This window comes from Prionailurus bengalensis, chromosome E2 (assembly GCF_016509475.1).
Source record: "Prionailurus bengalensis isolate Pbe53 chromosome E2, Fcat_Pben_1.1_paternal_pri, whole genome shotgun sequence".
Lineage (NCBI taxonomy): Eukaryota > Metazoa > Chordata > Mammalia > Carnivora > Felidae > Prionailurus > Prionailurus bengalensis.
The window spans coordinates 42,652,622-42,679,426 of NC_057352.1; the positions used below are offsets into that span (position 1 = coordinate 42,652,622).

At 50.6% G+C, this 26,805-nt stretch overlaps 2 protein-coding genes across 2 annotated transcripts in view; one reads left to right on the forward strand and one right to left on the reverse strand.

Moving 5' to 3' along the window:
• Positions 1-2,588: 2,588 nt before the first annotated feature.
• On the forward strand, positions 2,589-8,090 carry LOC122494336 (spermatogenesis-associated protein 2-like). Its single transcript, XM_043599399.1, has 2 exons — positions 2,589-4,546; positions 5,159-8,090. Exons 1-2 carry the CDS (start codon positions 4,205-4,207, stop codon positions 6,257-6,259), a joined length of 1,443 nt encoding a protein of 480 aa, XP_043455334.1. The 5' UTR covers positions 2,589-4,204; the 3' UTR covers positions 6,260-8,090.
• Positions 8,091-12,170: 4,080 nt separating this feature from the next.
• The window catches only part of TK2 (thymidine kinase 2), a 32,468-nt gene continuing 17,833 nt past the window's right edge, over positions 12,171-26,805 (reverse strand). Inside the window, 4 exon segments of the mRNA XM_043599402.1 lie at positions 12,171-17,179; positions 18,334-18,414; positions 20,855-20,934; positions 21,537-21,625. Coding sequence (XP_043455337.1) covers positions 17,081-17,179; positions 18,334-18,414; positions 20,855-20,934; positions 21,537-21,625 — 349 coding nt within the window. The 3' untranslated portion in view covers positions 12,171-17,080.

Genomic DNA, 26,805 nt, shown 5'->3' on the forward strand with positions numbered 1-26,805 from the left:
GTCACAGCCCCAGCCATACCACACTGACTCCCCACCCGCCTGACCCCTGTGGTCCTGGGGCCGCCCAGCCTTCTGCTCCTTAGCTTGTGGCTGCCTGATCCATGACCCACCACAAAACCGGCACTACTTGGATTACACGGTAAAAGAAGGCGGCTTTGGGGGAACCCTCCACCCCCCGGCAAGCTCTGAGCACCGTCACCCACCCCCGTGACTCACTGCAAGAGACAGAAACCCCATTTGAAACTTCTTAAGCAAGAAAAGATATTTATTGGCTCACAGAACTAAATTGTCTAAGTGACAATTCTGACTTCAGGCATGGCCAGATCCAGGCAGTCCAAGAATATGGGCAGGTGTATTGTCTCTCTTGATTCTGCTGCCCACCTTCATCCTCCCACAGGAGCAGTGGCTGTGGGCACCCCAAGTCTATGTTGGCAGGCTCATGATCCAGCCTCAAGGGTTATCTTACTGCCGGGCTCTGACATCTCCCCGTCCCCCCAGCCCTTCCCTTGCTGGACTGTTCCTGTGTGTCTGAACCATCCTTGCCAGACTGGGGGCCCAGGGTCAGGATTCAAGCTGGTTCTTCTCCGGGTGGTGGTGGGCCCCGGGTGGGGGGAGGTGGCGGTTTGTGGAGTGGACAACTAGCGAGAATATTCAGTTCAATTCTGATGGAAACAGATTCCTCCCTGTGTTTCACGGCCTTGAGGACAGTAAGTACAGCGGTCCAGACCTGGGAGCCCCAGACCAGACAGCACCCACCCCTGTTCTCCCCGTGGCCTCTGAGCTGCTAGGCTTGGCAGGGGATTTGGGAGGCTCTGGGCAGCAGGGACAGCTCTGAGGGAAGGCTAGGTGCTAGGACCCAGGATGCTTGGCTGCCCCCTCTTCTGTCATCAGCTCACTGTGTGACCTTCTGCCAGATCCTTTCCTTCCCTGGGCCTCAGGACCAGCCCCCCAACATATCCCCAGTGCTCCCCTCACCTCCCTCTGCCTCCTGCATTGTCACCAAAGTTAGTCACCCTGGCAGGCAGAGAAAGCAGGTTCTCACTAAGCCAGTTACTCCCCGAGGGCCCAGAAAGTGTGAACACGAAGCCCACAGTTCAAGAGGCTACAGAGGCCCAGTGGGGAGGAAGCAGGCACTGGAGGAGCTGAGCTGACCCCAGCACCGAGAGCACAGGGAGGGGAATGGTTCCAGGCACCCTGCCCGGCTTCCCTCATCGTGATCCCGGTCCACCCTGGAGAGACAGTTCACAGGCACGATGGGTTCCCTGAGAACCCAGGAGCAAGATGTCCTGAAAGTGTGAAGTAGTTACATCAATAAGTAACTAACACACGGTGTGGGTGTGGTGGCGGAGATTAAATTGTGTGTACCAAGTTGTTACACTTTGGCTATGAATAGGAAAAAAGATACAAACTGTTTTATACACACACACCACCACCACCACCACCACCACCACCACCACCTTCCTTGGCCTGGTGACTGCCTTTTCAGCACAACTCGGTGGCCTGCAACTCTGTATATCGCCCTCCCCCAAATCTGCCATTTCCATTCAGTGCTCTTATAAATCTTTGGTATCAAGGAAAAAGCATGGCCTTGGGTTTCAGATAGTTTGGGTGTGGTAAACTATGCCCTCCAAAGGTGTCCAGGCCTGAATCCCCAGAACCTGGGAATATGTTACCTTCCGTGGCAAAGGCACTTCGCAGGTGTGATTAAGGACCTTGAAATGAGGCGATTAGCCTGGGTCATCCAGGTGGGCCCAATGTGATCACAAGGGTCCTCACCAGAGGGAGGCCACAGGGTCAAAGTCAGAGAAGATATGATGAACTGAAGCAGTAGGAAGAGAGAAATGAGAGATTTACACCCACTACATTCCAGAATGGAATGTAGCAGGGTCCATTTTCAAGCAGTACTCCAATTGGGAAATGACTTCCCAGCCACAGGGACAGGAATCTCCCTGGCCACTGAGCTCAGCAAAGACTGCAGGAGGCAGGGGAGCTAGAGACAGGAAGCAGAGAGCTCCCAGATGTGGTGAGCCCAGGTCTCAGGCAGGTCCAAGGCCAAGAACAAGGCAGATGCCCTTCCCGGTGACTGGAGGGCCGGGAGGCCAGCAGAGTCACAAAGCAACCTGAGGATCAAGAATGCTCGGCTGTGACGGGGCGCCTGGGTGGCGCAGTCGGTTAAGCGTCCGACTTCAGCCAGGTCACGATCTCGCGGTCCGTGAGTTCAAGCCCCGCGTCAGGCTCTGGGCTGATGGCTCCGAGCCTGGAACCTGTTTCCGATTCTGTGTCTCCCTCTCTCTCTGCCCCTCCCCCGCTCATGCTCTGTCTCTCTCTGTCCCAAAAATAAATAAACGTTGAAAAAAAAAAAAAAAATTTAAGAATGCTCGGCTGTGTAGAGAGCGTGGGTGGCTCAGTCGGTTGAACATCCAACTGCGGCTCAGGTCATGATCTCACATGCAGTTCATGAGTTTGAGCCCCTGTGCTGACAGCTCGGAGCCTGGAGCCTGCTTCCGATTCCGTGTCTCCCTCTCTCTCTGTACCTACCCCCGCTTACATTCAGTCTCTCTCTCTCAAAAATGAATGAACATTAAAACAATTTTTTAAAGAATGCTCGGTGGTGTTACTACAAGGTCATAACGCCCCCCCCCAGTGGGGCTCTCCAGGCTGCGAGCCACCCAAGGGCAGGGACTTTATCTCCTTTGCTTCTGAACCCCCCAGGCTGGCATGGACCGGGGACACGGGCTGGCTGCTCAAGGATAGCACTTCCCCTAATAGCACAGGAGAACATGGAAAGGGACCCCGCATCTAGGAAGTTGGGAGATAGAACGCATGCCGCTCCCTCCCAGCAACTCACACCTGCTCTGTGAGAAGTCCTAAAGCCGAGAAGCCGAGGGACCGTAATTAAACCAGCAGAATCTATTTGGCCACAGGAAACTGTTACTCCCATAAGACTGATTACAAACCCCACCAAGTGCTCCTTATGGAGCACACTTTGAGAAATGCTGACCCACATGGAAGGAGTGAGTCACCGAGTGGCTGAGTGAGTGAATGATGACTTAATTAAGTATTGGGTGAATGAATGGAAGGAAGGAAGGGAGGGAAGAAAGCTGAAGGGAAGGAAGGAAGGAAAGCAGGTAGGGAGGGGGGAGGGAAGAAGCCTGGCTCTAAATATTGCTCCCTACTCCTATCTCCCCAAATTCACTTTGCCCTGCCTGGTGGTAAGGGGCTCAGACAGTGGGGGTGAATCAGGATCCTAATGGGTGCTGCCCTATTTATACCTGGGTCTGTTTTAAAGGGAAAATCCTGTTGTTTATTTAATGTGCTTCCTCCTTAGGCAAGGCTGGGGTATGATGAAAGACATTCTAGCATGATCATGACTCCTCCAGGGCCATAGGGCATAAATGGGATCTCAGGTCTGAGAATAAGCCAGTGAACTGTAAAAGGACAAAAAAAAAAAAAAAAAAAAGGTGGAAAAAGCAGGGAGGGAGGGAGATTGTTCCCCCAAAGCAGTCCCAGGATTTGCATACGGATCATCTGGGAGGCAACCCTGGGAAGCACAACAGGAATCGGGAATTAAAACAAGGGTGGGAGAAGAGCCACTCATGAGGAGGTGTGCACTCATGAGCAGGTTACTGCAGGGGACAACCAGGGATGATCCCACTGGGGACCCCCTAAGAGAGTGGAGAACACACCCCAGAACTGTCCTGCCTGGGGCAAGAAGCTGGGAGTTCTATCCACCCACCCTCCTTGGCTGGTGCTAACACCCTGGGACTTGGAGCCTGTCCCACACACACCTGCAGCCCGAGAACATTCTCAAGCATGAGGCCTAAGGAGCCTTAGCTGGTGGCATCCAAAGTGGGCTGGGGGTTATGGGCTGGCACGCAGTGTCGGCTCCAGAGGGGTGTAGACGGCTGTGGGCACCGCTGTCTCTGTTTCCCCATTTGTTTAGGGGACGGGACAAGGACCGAGCCCGACCTCAGCTCTGCTCTACTGGAAGGAGGTGGCACAGCCCCAGCAACCCTCGGGTCTGAGCCCCTCAGAGCGACAAGCAAAGGCAGAGCCGGGCTGTGTGTAGCTTTCTCTTTTGCTAGCACAACTTCCTCTTCAGCTTCCTGACTGAGCAGTGGGGCAGGACGGAGGCGGGCCAGCCTGGGCCTGGCCTAGAAAGGCCCACACAGCTCTCCTCGGCACCCAGCCCCTTGGAGCCACCATGAGCCAGCCCCAACACCCTGGGCCGGGTGAGGCTGCTCCAGAGACCCTCCTGGGTGACCTCATCAGCTACTACCAAGAGGAGGCAGGGGCCGGCCGGCTCCGGGTCTGCAGGCAAGCAGCCCTCACCCACAGGGCCCGGCGGTTCTCCGACATGGGGCCCCCCCTTCAGCTCTATCCGCCTGAACTTGTGGCCTCCAATCTGCGGGCCACTCACTCCCAGGGGGCACCCAGCCCTACCCAGCCTGTCTGCCATGAGCTGGTGCAGGCACTAGAGTTCCTGGAGCTAATATCTGTCAACCTACTTCTGTTTCCCTGGAGGAAGGAAATCAGGTCCCTGAAGGTAGGCACCACCATGCCTCTGAGCAAGGGGGTCTCGGGTTGGAGACGGAGCTCTGCCTCTGGGGGAAACAGCGTGCCCATCATACCCACTGACTTTGGTCCCATTTTATAGTTGGATAAACTGAGAGCCAGAGAGGTTAATGCAACTTACCTATGGTCACCAGCTAATAAGTAGAAGAGATAGACCTCAAACTCAGGCAGCACACCTTCCAACCGCTAAACTCTACGGCCTCTCTAAAGACAAGGAACCAAGGAGCTCATAATAAACAGGGGAAGGAGTCTAGCTTTGGAAAGCTTTAATCTCTTCTGACTCCAGGCCAGGACTCCTGGGTTGGGAGCCAGGATATCGGAGCCTCACCCCAGCTCAATCTCTTGCTATGTGACTTGCGACAGGTCCTGTCCTGTCCTGTCTCTGGGCTTCAGTGTGCCCTTCTATAAAATGGGACAGAGGATAACATGGACCAGATGTCCCTTTGGCCAAATGCCCCAGCCCAACGGCTTCTCAGGAGCCTCCAGTGCCCCCCTGGGCATCGGCCCTTGGTCCTGCCTGGCCATTCACAGCCACTTTGCTGGGCTGTGTCCCACCTCTAATAAACATCCCTGTTTGTTCCAGACATACACTGGAAACTTTGCCTACCGGGTGCAGCCTGTGCTTTCTGAACAAACACTGCACACCATTCTGGGCAGGCTGGGCTATGTGGCCACCTCTGAGGCAGAGTTTTCGCTGGTCCAGGCCATCAGCAAGGAGGACGCCGAGCAGATGGTGTTTGAAATCTTCCTGGCAAGAGTTACATGTGAGGCCATTCTGGGGACCTCGAGCAGGCAGGTCCTGGGACTGGGCAGAGAGAAACCCTACCGCAGGCGCAGCTCCAAGAGAAAGCTGGCGAAGGCCCACAACTGCCCCGAGGGGGCCCAGCCAGGCCCCCAAGAAGGGCTGGGATCTGAGAGGGCCCTGGCTGAGGGCCCTGACCATCAGAGCACTGTGCCAACGGCCCCGAGCCTGTCTGAGGTCTCAACATCCCCCCGCACCCTCCGTGCCGGCCCCCAGCTCCCCCTGGACTCCCGGCGCCATGCCAGCACACGCTCGGACAGTGAGGAGTTCTTGACCTGCTACAGTGACCTTGTTCTGCACCGGACACCCCTGTTCCCCAGGGACTTTCCCCTGCGCGGCCTGAAGGGAGACCAAGCCCAGGGCCCAGCCCTGGCTCCCAGCCCACCTGCAGGTGAAGCACTCACCTCCTTGGGCAGCAGCGGTGAGTGGTCCCTGGTCCCCAGTGCAGCTCCTGAGAGCAGAGTGGTCATCATCCCCAGGCAGCCCCGGCTGACACCAGGCCCCCAGTTGTCAGGGAAACCCTTGGACCCAAAGCCAGAAGCACAGCCAGAGCCGACCGCCCCTGACGCAGACACTGTTCCTCCAAACACTTCCTCTGAGTTGGACGAACTCTGTGAACACCTCTCCCACCTCCTCAGACCCCCAACTCTAGCAGACCATCCTGGGGGCCTCCCAGGCCCTGGGGTTGAGGACACCAGACAATCAGAACCTCTCACGGGGCCAGAGCCAGCCGCTGAGGCCGGGGGCCCAGACAGTAGGATCACCAAACTCTGGAGGCCTACTCAAAACCCCCTCATGTATGAGGGCCCCCGACACTATGTTCCCCCAGGGGAGCTGGAGGGGCCAGTTCTGACCCAAGAACACCACCCAGGCAATAGCTAAAAAATGTCACCCCTGGATAATACAGGGACAGAGACCCAGACTGCTCTTCCACCAGGGAAGCGACCCCTTGGAGAGGTGGCAGATCTGGAACCCACAGCTTGTCAGGGGTAGGGATCAATCTGCTAAGCAATCTGTCTGGTCTCAAGTCCCACCTACTGACTGTTTGACTTTGGGCCACTCGCTCTGGCTCTCTGAGCCTTGTTTCCTCACCTGTGTGGTCGGACCTGCTCACAGGAGGCTGGGAAGTGTCCATGAGGTGAGGTGAGGTGTGCACAGTGCCCCTCGGTGCTTCCCTTGGCGGGGGGTGCTTCCAGTCCCTTCCCATCCCCACTAAGTGTGTGACCCTGGGCATCTCTGAGGGGCAGTTTCCTCCAGCATCCTCAAGGGAACTGTCACAGGACAGGTGAAGAAAGCTGTGTAGATAACTACACCCTTAATGCGCTTAGACTACTCTGTCAGCCTCCCTGCTCTGTCTGCTAACTTCTGGTTAATAGAGAACAAAACCATTCCCGGGAGCACAGGATCACACGCGGGCTCTGCATCCATGGGTTGGGGGCTCCACTCATCTGGGCTGCGGCGCCCCCTCCCCCAGCCATCTCTTGCCCCCACACGTGCACACGCACCTCACAAGTGGGCACATCCAGAGGTGCTGCTGTTCCCACAGTATTCCTACCCGCTCGCTCCAAGCAAATGACCCCATCTCTTTGTGAGCTAAAGCCAGAGAGGATCCTGTCTGAACCAAGTCCTGTGACTTTCTTGCTCAATTCTCCCCAGGGGCTCCCAAGGCCACACCAAGCCCCACAGGCCCCTCACTATCCTTTTGATCTCATTTCCTGCCTCTTTCCCCCCAGCCTACTGCAGACAAGACAAACTGGCCTCTTACGGGTTCTCAAACAAGCCACCCCTACCTCCCAGCCTCTGTGCAAACTGTTCCCTTTCCCCACTTCACATCCCGTCTCTATCTTTCCTGTTATTCACAACTCACCTTAAATGTCATCTCCTGGAGAGGCCTTCCATGGCCACCCACCTATCACATCAACTTAATTTTCTGCACAGACATTTTAAATGTACTTATTCATTTTCCATCCCCCCCCCCGCCCTCCTAGAATATAAGCTCTTCGAGAAACTTCATCTTGTCTCATTCACCTCTGTTTCCAGGGATCCATCAAATGAGTAGAAAACTTAGAAAATACAGATGGACATAAAAACAAAAGCAGCAGTTACCAAAATATCCACACTGGGAGACACCCAATGTTAGGATGTTAACGCAATTCCTTCTGGTCTTTTTTTTCTAAATTTGGGATTGTAGTATTTACAGTGTTGTGTTCTGCTTTTCTTTACCACGAAGGGAGTTATTGTAACTAATTTTAGATTTAAAGAAAAGTTGTGAAATAAGGCAAGGAATTCCTTTGGAACCCTCACTTTGTGTCCCCTGAAAATGACATCTTATATAACTAGAGTATGATGATCAAGAACAGGCAATTAACACGAAGACAGTATGATTAACTAAACTACAAACCTTTTTTTAATGTGACCAGTTTTCCCATGACTACCCTTTCTCCATTCCAGGATCCTTTCCAGGACCCCATAGGGCATTTGTCCTTTTTCCTTCATCCCCGCCGGTCTCTGCCCCAGTCTGTTACAGTTCCTTAGCCTTAGTTTTGTCTTTCCTCATCTTGATGCTTTTGGTCAAAACTTAATACTGATTTTGTTGAATGTCCCTCAGTTTGAGTTTGTCTGTGTTTTTTTTTTTTTTTTATAGTTGAAGTGAGGTTATGCATTTTTGGCAAGAATACCATTAAAAATGATGCTGTGTCCTCGGTGCATCTTACCAAAGGGTTCATCTTATTACTGGTGATACTAACGTGCTGCATCCCTGGAATAAACTGCTTGTCCTAGGAGCCCTGGTGCCTCTTACTGGAAAATGATGTTTAGACACCAAGACCCAGGTGCCAGGTGTGCTGTTACTGGGTGTCATTGCTTCCAAGCCCACTCGGGGGGCAGTCAGGAAACATATGGATGTGTACTAACCCAGGCATATACATATGTGAGTTTATTTCCAAATCTATATAGAATTTTAAAACCATGAGTGTTTATGGATTCCTCTGATTTTTTTTTATTTAAAAAAAATTTTTTTTCAACGTTTATTTATTTTTGGGACAGAGAGAGACAGAGCATGAACGGGGAAGGGGCAGAGAGAGAGAGGGAGACACAGAATCGGAAACAGGCTCCAGGCTCTGAGCCATCAGCCCAGAGCCTGACGCGGGGCTCGAACTCACGGACCGCGAGATCGTGACCTGGCTGAAGTCGGACGCTTAACCGACTGCGCCACCCAGGCGCCCCTGGATTCCTCTGATTTTAAGCCAATGACACAGGGTTGCTTCTACCTCACCCCTTTTACTTATCAATTCTTTCTGTAGAAGAGAATGAAACCTGGCTCTCTTAATCTACGGTCTACTTGTTTGTTCAGGTCCAATACTATAGTTTTAGAATTGCTGACCACACCTCCGTGAGAAACACTTTTAAAACTCTATCATAGCATTTATGAAGACTAATTTTCACCTTCACTCTCGCCGCATCAAGGTACTGTTTTCCACAGTTACTCAGGCAACTTCCTTACTTCCCCACCCCTCTGGTGTGGTCGTTTTTCACTTGTGATGCTCTTAGGGTCAGCTGTGTCTGTATTCCGTTTTCCATTCCCCCTACATCCTAGTTGATCTTGTTTGTTTATTTCAGGGGTAATGGGACACTTTTCTATGGTTCTAAGAGTCAGTTATACAAAAAGACACATTCACACAAGTGTCATTCCCTTCTCCTCCCTGCAACCACACCTCATCCTTCCCTCTCTACAGCCTCTGCCCACCAACCTATTTAGTTTCTGGATCATCCTTCATTTCCTTTGCATCTGTGTATTTTTTTAAAGTTTTTATTTATTTTTGAGAGAGAGAGAGAGCACCAGCAGAGGACGGGCAGAGAGAGAGGGAGACACAGAATCCAAAGCAGGATCCAGGCTCTGAGCTGTCAGCAAAGAGCCCAACGTGGAACTCGAACTCACAGTGAGACGTGACCTGAGCCAGAGTCAGATGCCTAACCGACTGAGCCACCCAGGCGCCCCTGCATCTGTGTATTTTCTTGGGTCTCTTCTTATACAAAGGGTAGTGTACCAGAGATACTCGTCTGGACGTTGTTTTTCACTCAAGATTGCTTTATGTCCTGGAAATCATATCTGTTCAGAAAGAGCTTCTTCATTCTTTTTTCCACTCCACTGTGTGGCTGTGCCATAGTTTATTTGACCACTCTGTTATGTACAGGTCTTTAGGCTGTTTCCAGTTATTTTGCAGTTAAAACCAATGCTGCAATAAATAACCTTGTGCACAGGTATTTTTATATTGTAGAAAGTATATATTCGATACCACGAGTGGGATCCCTGGGTCGCAGTGTAAGTGCATACGTACTTTGTCGGATGTTGTCAAACTTCTCTCCAAAAGGGTTGTACAAAGTTACACTCCCACCAGCGATGTACGTGAGTACTTGTTCCCCACAGCCTCACCAAAAGAATGTGGTTTGTTTCCCCCCACACACCCCTGTCTGGTAGGTGAGTCAGTGTTCTTTCAGTCCGTCTGGGCTTTTATAACAAAATGCTACACACCAGTGGCTTATACACAATGGAAATTTATTTCTCACAGTTCTGGGGGCTACAAGTCCAACACCATGGTGCCAGTATGGTGGTGTTCCGGCGAAGGTCCTCTGCCGGGCTGCAGACTGCAGACTTCTTGCTGTGTCCCCACACGGTGGAAGAGGCACGGGAGCTCTGTGGGGTTCTTTTACAACAGCACTGAATCTATTCATGAGGTTCCATTCTCACGCCTAATCTCTTCCTCTTGAAGGTCCCCTTCCTAATACCATGGCCTTAAGCATTAAGTTTTCAACATATGAATGGGGGGTGGGGGGACTACAAATATTCAGATCATAGCATCTGCTTTTCTCTGAATGAATGTGTTTTTCATATGTTTAAGGGCCATTTTTATATCTTTTTTGTAAATTGTCTTTCACATCTTTTCCTCAGTTTTCTATTTGGTTTTTGGTCCTTTGTCCTTCAATTTTAAAGAATTCTTCATGGATGTTTAGGAATATTAGCCCTTTGTTACATATGTTGCATTTTTCTCCCAGTTTGTTAACTGTCTTTTGATTTTGTTCATGCTAGGTTTTATCACACAAGTTTTAAAATTTTTACTTAGCCAGAATGATTAACATTTGGTTGCCCCTGGATTTTGAATCATCATTAGGAAGCTTTCCCTACATCAAGGTTTTGAGATGATTTCATCCACATTTTCTTCTGGTACTTGAATGGTTCCAATTTCTACATTTAGATCCCTAACCCCTTGGGAGTTTATATGGCATTAAAATACGGATCTTTTATCTTTTTCCAAATGGTGACCTTAGCCACCATTTTTGTTAAAAAGTCCATCTTTACCCCAGTGATTTGAGATGGCATCTTTATCACGTAAATTTCTATATGTACTTATGTCTATTTCTGGGCTATTTTATTTCACTCTTCTACTTATCTATTCATGCATCAGTTCCACACTGTTTTAATGATACAGGTTTTACAGTATGTTTTACTGTCTAGTAAGGCTAGTTCTCCATCACAGTTTTTCTTTTTCCAGTGGTTTCCTGGTTATTCCTTAATGTTTGTGTTTCTATACAAAATTTAGAATAATGTGTATAATTTCATAAAATAGACCGTGGTGTTTCTACTGAGATTGTATTAAATTTGGAATTTAATTTAAGGGAGAACAGACATCTTTATGTTGAGTCCCCCTATCCAAGAATGGGATGTCTTCACATTTGTTCGTCTTATTTGGTGTCTTTGAGGAGTGCTTTAGCATATTTCTTGTATGTTTTTGTATGTATCTTGTTAAATTTATTCCAAAGTATTTAATCTTCTTTGTTACCACTGTAAATGGGATTTTTACTACCGTTATAACCTGTTTATCATTTGCATATGCTAGTGTTGTATCCTGCTACTTCAGTAAAATTCTATAGTTGGTGTTGGTTTTATCACTGAGTCTTTGGTGTTAATTCTCTACCCCAACAGAAGGGAGTGCTGAGGCTGCAGGTGCCTTCCTGCCTTAGTGTGGGTTTTCTCAGGGATTATTTCAGGATGGGGGGTAGCTATGAGGAGCTAAACTACATACTTCATGAGTGGAGGGAGGTGTCTGTCCTGGCCACCAGTGTGCACCTGTCAGCCAGCACAGGGCCTGGCATATGGCTGATGCAGGGGAAGTGCTGTCAAAAGACAGGGAGAGAATAGAGGCCTGCTGACAGACTGCCTGGGGACAGACTGCAAAGATGCTGAAATAATATTTCCCCCATAGCCCTGATAAACATTCCCCCCTCCAGGAAGGTGCAAGAGTGTCTGGTCTCCTCTCCAGCCAACTACAGAGACGTGGAAAGGGTTTGAAGGAGCAAGAACACCTGGGGTCTGGCACCGCTCCAGACTCTCTGTGTCCATCACTCATTTAACTCACCCCTTTGTAGTCTGTGCAGCCTCTCTCCTCGTGAGGGAGAAAACAGAATCCCAGTGTCCAAAGAAGGAAGAAACAGAACCACAGAAGCAAGGCGACCTGCCCCAGGTCTTGCAGCCAATAAGCGGGGAAACTGGGATCCCAGCCCATATTCTGACCCCAAAGCCCAAGTCCCATCCACAAAGCCAAGTGGATCCCAAAAGGTAAGATTCACTGAACACTTAACAACTGGTCACTGTTTATTTTCCTGGGCATTTCCTAAGATGAGCCTGGAGTTGCCAACATCTACCCATCCCTGGCTACAAATAAACCTGCTCTGTGCCTTAGGGAAAGGGTGAGTGAGAGGTCACCTGAGCCCATGGGGAAAGAGGTCTGCCGGCAAATGAGCAAGAAAACCATTCGTTTATTGTGTAAGGAACTCCAGGGCTTTGCTGGTACAAGAAGCAGTGTCATTTCTCATGGCCTGAGGAGCAGTTATGTCTCTCCCAGCTCTCCCTCTCACGCCTCAGGATGCCAGGCGCAGACCCAGAGTCCCCACAAGAAACAGGAGCATTTATAAAAAGAAAAGAAAGGCCAGTTGGTTGCCCCATACTCTGCTATTCTAGAAAGGTCATGAGGCACTTTACAGAGGTAAAGTCCCGAAGGTCAGCCTCAACCAGGCCTGTGACCTGTGCCTACTGAACAGATACATCAAGGTGGTCCCAATTAATTGGTGAGAGCGTGTGCCCACGCCGTTCTGACGGAAAGTGCCAGTCACTGCAGCTGCTGCCATTACTCGGCCAACGAACTGCATTCCGGTCAGTTTTCCAGGAAACATCAGATGAACTAACATTTATGGGACACTTACTGCCTACCAGGCCCTGGTCCAGACCCCTTCCATATGCCAGGTCAGTTATCCTCACAGCCCTGAGAAATGAGCAATGCTCCCATTTGATAGATATGATAACCAACACTCACAAGACATTCAACCACCACCAAGATGCCAAGTTTTCTTGGAACTCTGGGATGTCCAGTCCTAGAAACTTTAAACCCAGGGAGTTCCCTGGACTCATCATCCCCGGGAATGGTGTTAGAAAACAGTCACAGGCCCACCCCAGAACTGGATTCCACTCAGTTGGAAACTCTGTGGGTGGACCTGGTAATCCATGTTTTAACATGCCCTCTGGGGATTCAGATGTACTGAACCTGGAGAACCAAGAGCTAGAGATTCCCAAAGGGCACAAAAGCCAAGAGTCATCAGCAGCTGCAGACTCCCTAAAACAGTGCTTTTCCCAATGTGTGTTCCGAGGAACACTGGCACTTCTGGAGATTGTTAATGGATATCCCCCAAACGAGGGGTTCTACTGTCAATGAGTCTGAGAGTCCCTGGCTTAAATAAGGGTGAAAAGGTGTTTTTATCACAGGACTGCTTGAGTTTATCTATACTAATGTATCTTGTGCATCTTAGAGAAAATACCCAGGTGGTGCTTCCCAAATTTCCTGGACTACGGAACCCTCTTTTCTCAGAACACCTGTTACTCTCTCCTAGAACACCTGTGTTCCACGGACCCCAGCCTTGAAGAACAACAAGCCAAGAAATGCAGAAATTCGGGAAGAGAGCAGCAAAAGTGGATACCCACTCTGGATTTGGCAAGACTAGCTCTCTCTCAGCTTCTGTTTAATGACAGCCTTTGGCAAGCTCACTATCTTATGTAAACTAAAGGAACACAGAGTTCACTCCGCCTTCTTAGAGGAGCTGCGCGGGGTTGGGGTTATTAGGAAAAGAAAGCCCTGTGCCAGTGACCCTGGGGCTCTGGGTGAGTAATCCACCACCAAAGCCCAGAGGCACCAGGCGGGGTATTATTATTATTAGATTTCCAACAATGGAGGGCTGACATTTCCAAGAGCTCGTCAATTACTTTAATAACTGTAATTCTTCTGGGTGGAGAGGCCACAGGGATAAGTATTACTCATTCCACAGATATGTGAGCATTTGATGTGAGCGCCCCCATCCGGCCCCAGGGCTCTAGGAAAACAAGATGGCACAGATTCAACAGCACCCAGGGGGTAGGTAGGTTCTGGAAATGCCTTCTACCTTTTCTCAGAGTTGTACACACTTCAATCCTTCCCCAGGTCTGATGGTGGGGGTCTGGGGGAGTCCCGGCTAAAGGTCTCCAACTGATATATCCCACAGGCAGGGACGGGTACACTTATCTAGGTAAGCAGCTCAGGTGGAAATGAAAGAGGACAGGAAGAGAAATGAAAGATGACATTCTTTCCCAGGAACCACGGTTTAGGGAGGGCCTCCTGAGAGCCAAGCTGTGGGAGTGCATTATACTGGTGGCCTCTGCCCTTTCCGGGCTATACCCAGCGCAGGAGGCGGGTTGAGATGAGGATACTGTGGTCCCTGGCAGTGAGGGTGAGGTGATGTGAGGGCACAAAGGAGGGAGAGAGGGTGCCACAGCACTGACACCACATCTGTGGCCCAGCCTGTGGGTCCTGACTTCCTTCCTGTCTTTCCCCCACCTCTAAGGCCTCTAGAAAAATCCTGTTAGAACCTTCTGGCTTATCTTAGTTGTGCCTTGCAAAGGTCCTCATCCACATGAGAATTAAAGTATGAATGGGGGACAGACAATATGTCCTGATGCCTTCATTAGCCAGCGTAGGAACTCTGGCACCATCTTGGACAGGGAAGTCCCTGGAGGAAGGAAGCCACAAACCAGGAAGTTGAGCTGGGAACAGAAAGCCAGAGAGAGCCCGGGATCCCATGGCCTCGGAGCCACCATACCAGTCCTGGATCACCCACCTTTGCCCTTTTACGTGCAAGAGAAATACACTTCTATCTCATTTTTTTTTAATCACCAGGTACACGAACTATTTCTGAATGATTCTAATCATGCATTTTGCATACAAAATTAAAAATATGAAGTATAAATCAGAATTATTTCACTAAACATGCTGAGTACAAGAAGATGTATATGCTATTAAACATTTTTTTTTTTAATTACCAAGGGTCAAAGCCGCTGAGGTGGCTCTGGGGTATACTCATGCAATGCTCTACAGAACCCCACCTCAGGGTAAGAATGGGGCAACACCAATAAATCTGGAACGTCACTGCCCTGGCTTGCCCTGTCAGCAATTCAAGGAGCCAGCCCCCGCCATGCCCCTCCGAGCCATTCCTGGGAGTCCCTGAGGAGTGCCTCCCTCAGCTCTAAAAACTAGGTGTCGTGCCTACCGTGTGCCATCTGCCCTTTTCCTGCCCTGCTCCATGACTCCTGATGTCACCAGCCCTGCCTGCCACATGGGGAAGGCAAGCCTCATATATGCAAGCTGAGCACCAGTCATTTTGTGTGACATACGTAGGCTGGGAGATTTTTGCCACCTGCACTGGCCGCTGTCTGTCCTGTCACGGCCAGACACGGCATCCTGTCCATGGTGCCAGAGCAAGAGGATGGCGAGCTTTTTTGGACCCAAACCTCCCATGTTAGGAAAGATGGGGTTTAGAAAATGAAACCACATTATCCTACTGGCAAAAGGATGCTGCAGGGAGCTAAAATCACTGGCCTAGGAAGCACTCCAAAATTAACCTCAGGTTTTCAGTGAAGAATTTATTGGCTACTACAGAGCAAGATTTTATTTATTTTTTAAAATTACATTTCCCCCAAAACAGATGCTCAAATTAAGCTGTGGGGAAAATACTGGACTGTTCATCTACAAATTCCCAGAGACTTCCCTGGCCCGTCAAAATCCCCGGTAGCACAGGCTCTCGCCTCCCCTGGGCATCTAGTCAATCACTGACATTTGGGCTGAGAGGCTCATCCCCACGGGGCTGCCCCTCATCCTGCCCGCGTAGCCCAAGATTTGGTCCAGGAGTCACAGTCTTGCCCCCTTAGTGCTCCCTCTGGAACTGGACCACCAGAGCACCTGTAACCCACGCAGAGTCAGACAGCTGCACGCACAGGTGCCACACTCCCGCAGAGGCCGTGGCGAGGCCTTCCAACCTGCGTTTACACCAACCGCTGCTCAGGAGAGCTGAGGCCTGCTTCCCCAAAGCTCACAACTGGCCCTTCTCTGTGTCGACAACAGTCTTCTGATCTCCACCCACCTCCAAAATATCAGGAATACCAGTGCCCCAAGAGCCTTTGCTTGCAAGCCCTGACCTTCTTGTCCAGACCGTCTCCTAAGAGAATGTTATTTCTCTCTACTTCCCACTGGACTCAAGAGGCAGCTATGGCTGTGATGTATTGTTACAGCTGAGAAGCTAAGATATATTCTGAACCAATAAAGATGAGTTCATGCTCTATGATCCAAGGTGTCCCCTTCATGGAAAAACATTTCAAAAAGACTTAAGGCCACTCGGGCCTCTCCCACAGCCCACAGACTCTCAGTAATTCCAAGGGCAAAGCTCCTCACACAGGCCATCACAAGGTAAGAGAGCCTCAGAAGCCAGGGCGCTGGTGCCCCTTGCCCCAGCTTGGCACCGGGCAAACCACCCAGGCACCAAAAGCCATGTCCCTGACATGGAATTGGCAGCAGCTCAGGCAGGCCTTTGTCACCAAGGACACCAAGCACCGTGAAAAAGTCAAAGCACGATTCTCTCAAGGACACAGAAGTCCAGATGATGAGGTGGTAAATGCCGCAGCAGCCTCATGCTGGGAAAGCACCGGACGCTGGACTCAAGCCAAACACAGCACAATTTTGTGAAGGTCTAGGAATGCTGACTGTCCTCGAGAACTGCTCACATAATGAGAAAATGAGGATGCTGGCTCCACGCACTGCTGGCTCTCCCCACACAGACGTGAGATCTCTAGCAAGGGAAGACAGGCTCTCAGGATGAGAGGCAGAGAACGTTTCAGAGTCGCCAAAAGTCTGAATTGTGCCAACTCCACTGTCACCGGCTGTGTGACCCTGGGGAGTCCCTTGGCCTCGCTGAGCTTCAACTTCCTCCCTGGGATGTAAGGGCCACTACCCCACCCTCCTGGGTGGCGGGGAAGGGTTAGAGACTCCAAACCCAGCATGAGGTCAGGAGGCTCTTCCCTTAATCAGAGGGACCCAGCAGTGGGAAACCACCAGGAGAGGCACTGAGGGAATGCAAGGCTACGACCACCAAAGGGCACGACAAACCCACTGGTCCCATTTGTCATTTACCTGCAAGGACCAGAGACCCAGGATGAAGACACTGGCAAAGAGGAAGAGACCATCAGGAAAACAATGTGGCCAAATATAAAGCCCTCCCGAAAGTTGATTTTCCCAAATTGCTCCTAACAGCTAACTTGGCAGCAGTGGGCATTTTTCTGGGATGATCTTTCCTGTTCTATGAGCCATGTTTCTGATTCTCTGGAGTTAGTATGCGGTCCCGGTTTTGTTCAAAGAGTTCTAACATTTTCTTCCTGTCGTGGTCAGCCTCAATCACCTGGAAATTAAACACATGGATCACCGGGCTGCACTTGACCTCAACATCCTCCTCCCTTCACGATGAAGAGGGGGAGAGGTAGAGACAGGCAGGATGAAGCGGGAGAGGCAGAGAAGCCCAAGGTCACAGGCAGAGAAAATGGAAGCATAAAAGCAAAACAGCACCTGGTTCTAGGTCAATTCATATTCTCAACTGTGTTTTCACTTAAGAATCCACTATAGCTGTCCCTGTGGCCAGCCCACGAATGATGTTATTTTTTCCCCCGTCATGTTATATTATCCAATCATGAGGGGAAAAAAATAGATTTTACTTCTTCAAAACTCCAGCACAGTAATATCTCACTTTTCGGCAACCTCATGGCCCGCGAGCACCGTGAGTAGAAGTATTTGAGAAGCCCAAACAGATGTCCCTCAGGCCATGCACCAAAGTCTGTGTGCGGCCCTCCCTTGCATCCCACGCTGTGCACGCACTCCTGACAGTCTTAGCACCCATCTGCCTGCCTCAAGAAATTCAGCAGCAGCAAATCGGAAAACGAGGGGACAGGGAAGCAGGGAAACACGGATGGAGCGGAAACGGCGACACAGTTAGAAGTGGCGAGTGTCAGCAGGAGAAAAGGGGGCGGCTATACAAAGCCAACGCGGGAGCTCAAACACGTGAGTGGTGTGGGGCAAACAGTCCTACACACCTCAGCACCTCCTAAGGGCATCGCTGGGTAACAGCCCAGGACAGCAAGTGGTGCTCCTCCAGACGCCCTGGGTCACCAAGAAAGGGGGCAGTGAGGCTCTGCGCCTGCTATCCACTGAAGAAGGGACGGCTGCATCGCAAAGACCCAGCTCGAGTGCTTAAAGCCAAAACGCACATCTAGAGGCTTCAGCCATTGGGGACACTCCTTCCCTGGTGAGGCTGGATAAGTGAGATGCTACTGTGGCCACCGGTGTAATGACACTGGGACAGGTCACCTTCTCTCAGGACTGTCCAACTAACTCTGAGACTCAGTCCAGAATGGGGACTGGGCCAGATAAAGAGCCCTTTCCACCCTCCCTGCTTCTTCCTTCTCGATCCTCCAGCTATGAAGGAACTCGTGCTTCCCCGGACTACAGAGTGGCTGACATCCCCTGGGTCACTCCTCCTTCTAGAAAAGAAGGGGAACTTACCAGAACAGGGGCTGCCACAGGGAAAAGGCCTCCTTTGAAGAGCCACTCCTCATAGAGGCGGTGAAGAGCATCCAAGTATTCCTGCCAGGAAACACACACACACAGACACACACAGACACAGGCTGTCAGGAGCAGGGAGGGGGACAAACCTCTCCACCAAGGGTCTTAGGCAGGGGGGTGAATGTTGATGACCACAGGGCAGTGGCTTGGACAAAGGAGCCTACAACCGCTGACCTGGTCCAGGCGGACAGCAGTAAATGCAGCGGCTCCCTCTGCCAGCCAGCTCGGGCAGGGCAACAGTCAGAGGCTTCACTAGGGCCGTGGGCTCCATCCCTCCCTGCTCCACTGGTGCCTTACGCACACCCTCCCACCTCGTTTCTCACACTTCCTGCCACTTCTCCAGCAGCAGAGCCATCAGCTCCTTCATGGTGGAGCCCACAGCTGCCCCACAGCTGGACAGCCCAGCCCTGGGCAGCCTCTGGCCCCTCCCCTCTGACCTTCCCTCCAAGAGGACAATGACCCTCACTGGCCTAGGGAATCCCATTCCTGCTGCTCCTACTCCCTAGATGACTTACAACCTGTGGACCCTCTAGACCATGAAGACCAACTTCATTTAAAAATTTTTTAATGATTATTTATTTTTGACAGAGAGAGAGAGAGAGAGAGACAGAGCATGAGCAGGGGAGGGGCAGAGAGAGAGGGAGACACAGAATCTGAAGCAGGCTCCAGGCTCGGAGCTGTCAGCACAGAGCCCGACACAGGGCTCGAACTCACAGACTGCAAGATCATGACCTAAGCCCAAGTCGGACGCTCAACCGACTGAGCCACCAGGCGCCCCATGAAGACCAACTTCAGAAAGCCCCACGAGGTGGAACCCAAGGGAAAAGAGGCCCGGACATGCCCCTAAGCCATTAGTGCCTCTGCACAGGCAGGACTGGACAGCACACACTTCCACACGCACAGGCCAAGGTGCTTTGGCTGCCCGTGACCACCTCCCCAAGCAGCAATTTACTGCCAGCCCAGAAGTTCTTAGAGAAACCACACTGACATCTTTTCATCCACCACTGAGTTCTCCCTTGGCAACAACAGGTTTGTCCTATAGGCCATGTCAGAAATGTTAGGATAATGGCTTGGCTAATGGCTTAGAGGGACTCCAGACTTGTCATTTCTTCAGAACATCTGTGTCATGCCACAGAGTGGCCATGCCCTACCTTGGCATGGCCCAGCCCCACTCCACTGCACCCTTCACTCCTGTCTCTGGATTTCAAAGGAGCTGCCTAGAGAGAGGCCCATGCCTTCACGGCTGGAATCAAACTTTCTGGTGCCCAAGGAAAACAAGGCTAGGCAGGCCTCAGGAGCAGGACAGGTCTTCCAGGGCCCCAAGTCCAGCCCATCCTGAGCTCAGACCCCCATGACACCCCAGTAAATGCCTGCCAGCCTCTGTGTACCACCAGAGGCATTCGTGTAGGGCATTCAGTTCAGTACTAACTGAGCAACTCCTAGGTGCCAAGTCCTGGGAAACATGCTGGGGATCCAAAGGGAATAAGATCTAATCTTAAAAAGCTCACAGTTTGATGATAGATGGGGAACAAACAAACAGACAAATAGTTTCAGTATGCTTGTCCTTAGGGCTGTGATCATAATACACCCAAAGGCTAGAGGAGCACAATGGAGGCAAGGTCAGGGAAGGCCTCCTGGAGAAAGTGACATCTGAGCTGAACTTGGAAGGCAAAAGAAACCACCATACAAAGGCACATTTATGTAACTACATGGTGAGTGTGTGTGTGTGTGTGTGTGTGTGTGTGTGTGTGTAGCCACAACTAGTCTCTATGGCCAGAGCATGAAAAGCAGGAAGTGGAGGGAGATAACACCAATCGGGCAGTGGGGACTTCAGCCTAGACAGCGGCAAGGCACTGAGGGCTTATGGCTGGGAAACTGCATGAATGGCATTCTATACTGGACACATCACCCAAGCAGCAATGTAGAGACCAGATTTTGGAGGGAACGTGCGGAGTGAAGGACCAGGACAAGGAGGGCAGTCCAATGGCTACAACAGTCCTGACTACAGTCCATGTGGCCCTGAGCCAGGACCCAGAAGGGCAAGATGCTGGGCAAGTCGTAGAGAAGGCCACCGCCAAGCCCAGCACTGCACTAAGCACTGGGGATGCAGTGCAGGTGGGAGAGCACGTTCTAGCGAGGACCCAGAGCTGGGCCCAGAGGCAGGTCACCTTCAGGAGGTGGACAGGACGAGCCCTGGGGGCACCTGGACAGGGAGTGGAGAAGGGACGCCTCTGAGCACAGAGGGCGCCAAGCAATGAGTCCCGAGCCACAGGAAGTGAGGTCGATCTGGACTCTGCACAGGGTCTCCAGCCACAGAGGAAGTCAGAGTTTACCCTCCTGCATGCTCAGTTCCCATTTCTTCCTCTGTGACAACAGCACAGTGACCTCACAGAGGGAAGGGCCGGGCTGCGATGGACATGGTTTCCCGGTCATTTTGAAGCAGGTTAAAGAGGGCTCTTACCAAGGAAATGACTGTCTCCTCCTCCCTGCATCTCATCTGTAACCTCTTATAACAGGTCTCAGGGGTGGTCCGGAGATAAACTGAAATTTAAAAAAATCATACATGGTTCTAATTACTCTGGTCATGGCTTGGAAGTCAAAGCCGAGGGGAGGGGGAAGGAAGGTGTGTGGGCAAGACGTGGAGAGAAACATCCGCCAGCAGCTCTGAGCAGAAGACACAGACCACAGCCAGCTCACAGCCCAACCACTAACCAGCTGTGTGGCCTGACAGGCATCTTGACCCTCATCCCAACTTTAATTTTCCTTCCATGTCACCAGCCCCACAGGGTTGTTCTGAGGCTGAATGAGCTTCCATGCATATACAAAGCTTAGCACAGGGTCTGGCACAGTGGGTCTCAGTAAATGTCCAGATCCTGTCCCTCCTCCTTCTCATATAAACTAGAAAAAACAACATCAAATCACAATGGACCAGGGGAGAGCAGCTTGAGTAACAAAGCCCAGGGAGGGTGCTTCTATAGGAGGAACCAAAATGCCCCCAGATTCTGTCTGCCATTGGACAGAAGGCTGAATTGGTGTGGGAAAAGAATCACCAGTGGTTAGGGCCCCGCCCACCGTCCCTGCTGGTTGGCGGTCCAGCCAAGTGCGTCCTCACTGGGGGAGGAAGGTCGGGAGGGGCCTCTCACCTATCAAATCAATGGACACGTCGATGTTCCTCACAATCCAATCAAACCATTCTGCCAGAATCACATAGTCCACTTCAGGCATCTTCCCACTATAATGAGAGTTATTAGGGTTTTATTCATCAGAAGGACCGGTGGATGGCTTCCGTATAAAGGGCATGACCCAGGGCACAATGGTATACTGCGATCCATGTGATATTGGGCCCGAAACACCTCGGACCCTCCACCGCTGGGGGACAGCTTATGGTCTAATGCAGCAAGAGTCATGGAACTGTTCGATGGGAGAGCTCATTTGGGATCTGAACTACAGGCAGAGAAAGGGACTCTGAAGCCTGTCCCCAGAGAACAGGGATAGCACTCAGTTTGGAAGGTGGAGCAGCAAATCAATTCCACCTCTAGAAGTTTATTTCGTGGAAATAATCATGGATGTCCACCACAACACCCTCTAAAACAATGAAAAGTGAAACCCTGGCCCATTGACAGAATAGCAAACCATGCAGTGACTGAAAGACAACATTGTAAAATAATACTTAATGACATGGAAAATGCTCACAATCGAATGTTCCATGAGAACAGCAGGACAAAAAACTGTACATAGTATGACCCAACTGTATTTTCACAAGAATCCGTTCACATATTATGAAAAAAGACTGGGAAAAAAAACAGCAAAATGCATACAGTGCTTTTTTCTCTGAGCTGTGGGACCAGAGGGGACTTTGTTTTCTTTCTACCTTTCTGTATTTTCCAAAATCAGCAACATATTCGTTCTCAAATCAAGGGTTGGGTGGAGGGGAAATGACTACATATTTAAAATGTGAACCGAAAAAGGAAGGAAGGAAGGAAGGAAGGAAGGAAGGAAGGAAGGAAGGAAGGATTCAAGACAACAGTCTAAGCACCCACGAGGCCTGGCGTCTCTCCCCGGCTCCAGCGGGTTTCCCGCGCCCCAAGAGGAAACCAACGGGAAGAGACAGAGGAATGGCAGCTAGAGGACACAGGCCTGTCAAAGGCCAGGTGATCTGCCAAGGCCCAGGAGGGGAATTCTCCCTTGTAACACCCCACCTACCATCTTGGATCCACTCAGAACAGGGTCTGGAAGGACTGGCTACAGGAAAATGGTCGTGCCTGGGCCCCAGGGTGCACAGGGGGCTTCTCGTTGCCCATGAACGGTGGGGGCAAGAGAAGAGCCCAGTGGAAGGGCGGTCTAGAGCTGGCCCCCTGCCAGGTGCTGTGAATGGACTCCCACTTGATGGGGAAGAGGGATGCAGGGATGGGCATGGACAGAGATAAGAGCTCAGACAGTTGGAGGGGGGTGCTCTGGGGGACGAAGGGCACAAACGACAGGGCATGGCACAAACTGGACAGGGACACTGCCCCTAGTCCCTGAGACACCATGATATCCTCAGGGGAGAACAGCTAGCTGTGCCTGGGCCGAGCAGCAGGAAAGTGTACGGTGCCTGAGAGAACAGTGGGGGCAGAGGGGCAGCTGCCGGTGCCTTAGGTCTTCAGGCATCAGATCTCAGCCAGGAGACCTGATTAACATGCGAGGGCTCTTGGAATGAGTGGGTGGAGGAGGGTGGTTGGAAGAAGTCCCACAACACTGCAGAGAGGACCCGAGCCAATGCAATCCAGGAACTAAAGGTAATGACTTTGTGACCACAGGCTGGTATGGTGTGAGGACAGGTGGCTGTCTCTTCTCTTATGTCCTTATAGCCCATTATTGGGGTACCTGGGTGGCTCAGTCGGTTAAGCATCCGACTTCAGCTTGGGTCATAATCTCACCACCTGTGAGTTCAAGTCCCACATCAGGCTCTGTGCTGACAGCTCAGAGCCTGGAGCCTGCTTCAGATGCTGTGTCTCCCTCTTCCTCTGCCCCTCCCCTGCTCATGCTCTGTCTCTCTCAAAATTAAGTAAACATTTAAAAAACAAATTAAACAAAAATGAACTACTGGGACCTCATCAAAATAAAAAGCTTTTGCACAGCAAAGGAAACAATCAGCAAAACTAAAAGGCAACTGATGGAATGGGAAAAGATATTTGCAAATGACATATCAGATAAAGAGTTACTATCCAAAGTCTATAAAGAACTTATCAAACTCAACACCCAAAAAAACAAATAATCCAGGGAAGAAATGAGCAAAAGTCATGAGTAGACACTTCTCCAAAGAAGACATCCAGATGGCTAACCAACACATGAGAAAATGCTTAACATCACTCATCATCAGGGAAATACAAATCAAAACCACAATGAGATACCACCTCACACCTGTCAGAATGGCTAACATTAACAACTCAGGCAACCACAGATGTTGGCGTGGATGTGGAGAAAGAGGATCTCTTTTGCACTGTTGGTGGGAATGCAAGCTGGTGCAGCCACTCTGGAAAACAGTATGGAGGTTCCTCAAAAAACTAAAAATAGAACTACCCTACGACCCAGCAATTGCACTACTAGGCATTTATCCAAGGGATACAGGTGTGCTGTTTCTTTTTTTTTTTTAATTTTTTTTTTCAACGTTTATTTATTTTTGGGACAGAGAGAGACAGAGCACGAATGGGGGAGGGGCAGAGAGACAGGGAGACACAGAATCGGAAACAGGCTCCAGGCTCCGAGCCATCAGCCCAGAGCCTGACGCGGGGCTCGAACTCACGGACCACGAGATCGTGACCTGGCTGAAGTCGGACGCTTAACCGACTGCGCCACCCAGGCGCCCCTAGGTGTGCTGTTTCAAAGGGGAACATGCACCCCCATGTTTATAGCAGCACTGTCAACAATAGCCAAAGTATGGAAAGAGCCCAAATGCCCATCGATGGATGAATGGATAAAGAAGATGCGGTACATGTATACAATGGAGTATTACTCGGCAATCAAAAAGAATGAAATCTTGCCACTTGCAACTATGTGGATGGGACTGGAGGGTATTATGCTAAGTGAAATTAGTCAGAGAAAGACAAAAATCATATGACTTCACTCACATGAGGACTTTAAGAGACAAAACAGATGAACATAAGAGACAGAAAGCAAAAATAGTATCAAAACAGGGAGGGGGACAAAACAGAAGAGACTCATAAATATGGAGAACAAACTGAGGGTTACTGGAGGGGTTGTGGGAGGGGGGATGGGCTAAATGGGTAAGGGGCATTAAGGAATCTACTCCTGAAATCATTGTGGCACTATATACTAACTAATTTGGACGTAAATTTGAAAAAACAAAAAATAAAATTAAAAAATAAAATTAAAAATAAAAAACATTAAAAAAAAACTTAAAAAAAAAAAGTAGCCCATTATTTATTCAGGGCTGAGTGTTCCAGGGAAACCTGACCCCACCCCAAGCTTCTGGGGAGGCCCAGTTGGTCTAAGGGAAGTACTGTCCTCTCACAAGCTGCACCAATCAGTACAAGGCATCCCCTGGCCACACGGGCCCAGCCTGGGCCAGTGAGACATGAGGGAGGCCTGCAGGGGTTGATAGAAACCATGCTTTCTCACACTCAGAGGAAAGCCACTGGCAAGACACCTACTCTGGCTAGCAAGTGAGAAACCTGGTTCTGCCACAGCCATTTCGTCACCATGGAGGAATCATATTGAGGATATGAATGAGACACAAGAGTAGGAAAACAAGGCTGGAGCCACTGAATGAAACCAACCCTGCCTGCCATTAAGATAACCACTATGACCTCATCCTTCAGGTTACTTGGAGCTGGGTTTCAGTTAGTCGCAGCTCAGAGTATCTGATTTCAGGAAACCAAACCACTCTCTCTTCATGTGTTTCCCTTCACTGGGAAACAAAGTTTTGTTGTCCAGAACAAAATTGACTCTGAGGGAATGAGGGTTTCCCGAAAGCAAGCTGCTAATCGGCCCCTCCCCTTCTCCACTAAAACACAGACCAAATAGCCTGAAGGCACAGAACAGACTAGCAACATAGGGCTGTGGACTAGTGAGCGGGGCCAGAGGCAGAACTGCCCAGTGCCTCCCAAGTCACTGATGCTTGCTGGACAGTCAGGTGTCATACTTTGCCCTGCAGAACTTCACATGTGTCTGCAAGGCTCAAGGCAGATTTTGCCAAATCCCAGAGCTGGGAAGATCCCGGAAGTTGGAACTGCTGAATTGAGTCACCATGCAGAACATATGCAGCACAGTGTTAACTGAAAAACCAGACCAACACTACCTGAAAAAAGGGTCAGGATGTGCATGGAAGGACACAGAGACATGGGGATGGGGCTCACATCTGCGGGAGTCTCTGGAGCCTGCCTGAGAGCCACTATTCTCCTGGAAATCAGTTCCAGATAATCTCAAGATACTTCCTGAGGGGCACAGGGACCTCCTGGTCCCACCCCAACCCAGCCCAAACTGGCAGCTTCCCCCACAGACAGGAAGAAGGATATCCCTTTCCAGCGCTCTCCTGGAGAGGTCCTCCGTGGGGGCAGCCTCCCTGCCAGCCGGGTTGGCAGGAAGACCTCCAGGAAACCCTTCCGAGATTGCTGGGAGCACTGTGCTAGGGGGTCCAGGACAACCTGTCACTGGCTGAGCTGAGTGAGGAAACGGAGGCCTGGTTTCTGTGACTCTGAGGAATGTCAGACAGCAGGTGCTGCTTTATCCATATTCGCAGTTTTCCTCCTGGAAATTCTGCCTGGCTCCTCCTGTGTCTGCCTCTAGATTGGGGCACCCAGCACCACCAATAAGCCACTGTTTTAATTTTTTTTTTAATTTTTTAAAAAATGTTTATTTATTTTTGAAGGAGAGAGACAGATAGACAGAGCATGAGTGGGGCAGGGGCAGAGAGAAGCAGACACAGAATCCAAAGCAGGCTCCGGGTTCTGAGGTGTTAGCACAGAGCACGAGGTGAGGCTCAAATTCACGAACTGCAAGATCATGACCTGAGCCAAAGTCAGACACTTAACCGACTAAGCCACTCAGGTGCCCCCAAGCCACTGCTTTTATTTCCACAGAACACACAGTGGGCGGCGCCTCTCTACAGAAAATTCAACCACTTGACTCCCCAACAGTGGAATGGGTGGAATGAGAGGATTTCGTGGTGCCGTCCCCTGACCCAGGGTGGCAAAACCGAGGTCTTGGAGACACACGAATCCTGCTGGCTGTTTTGCTTGGCACAGTTTGCTGCTATCTTCCTCCTGAGGCCCTCAGAGGCCCCAGTTTGCACAGCACAGGCTGGAACAGAAACCTCTCATTCATATGCCAGTCTCCCTGTATACATGATTGTCTCTTGTTTTCACAAGACCTTATATGATCAATTTTAGTCCCAAATTTGCAGATGAGGAA

Bases quoted from the DNA above. Each gene is read 5' to 3' on its own strand.
- LOC122494336 (XM_043599399.1), top strand. From the start codon at position 4,205: ATGAGCCAGCCCCAACACCCTGGGCCGGGTGAGGCTGCTCCAGAGACC. The intron at 4,547-5,158 runs GTAGGCACCACC...TGTTTGTTCCAG, and splicing joins AGGAAATCAGGTCCCTGAAG to ACATACACTGGAAACTTTGC.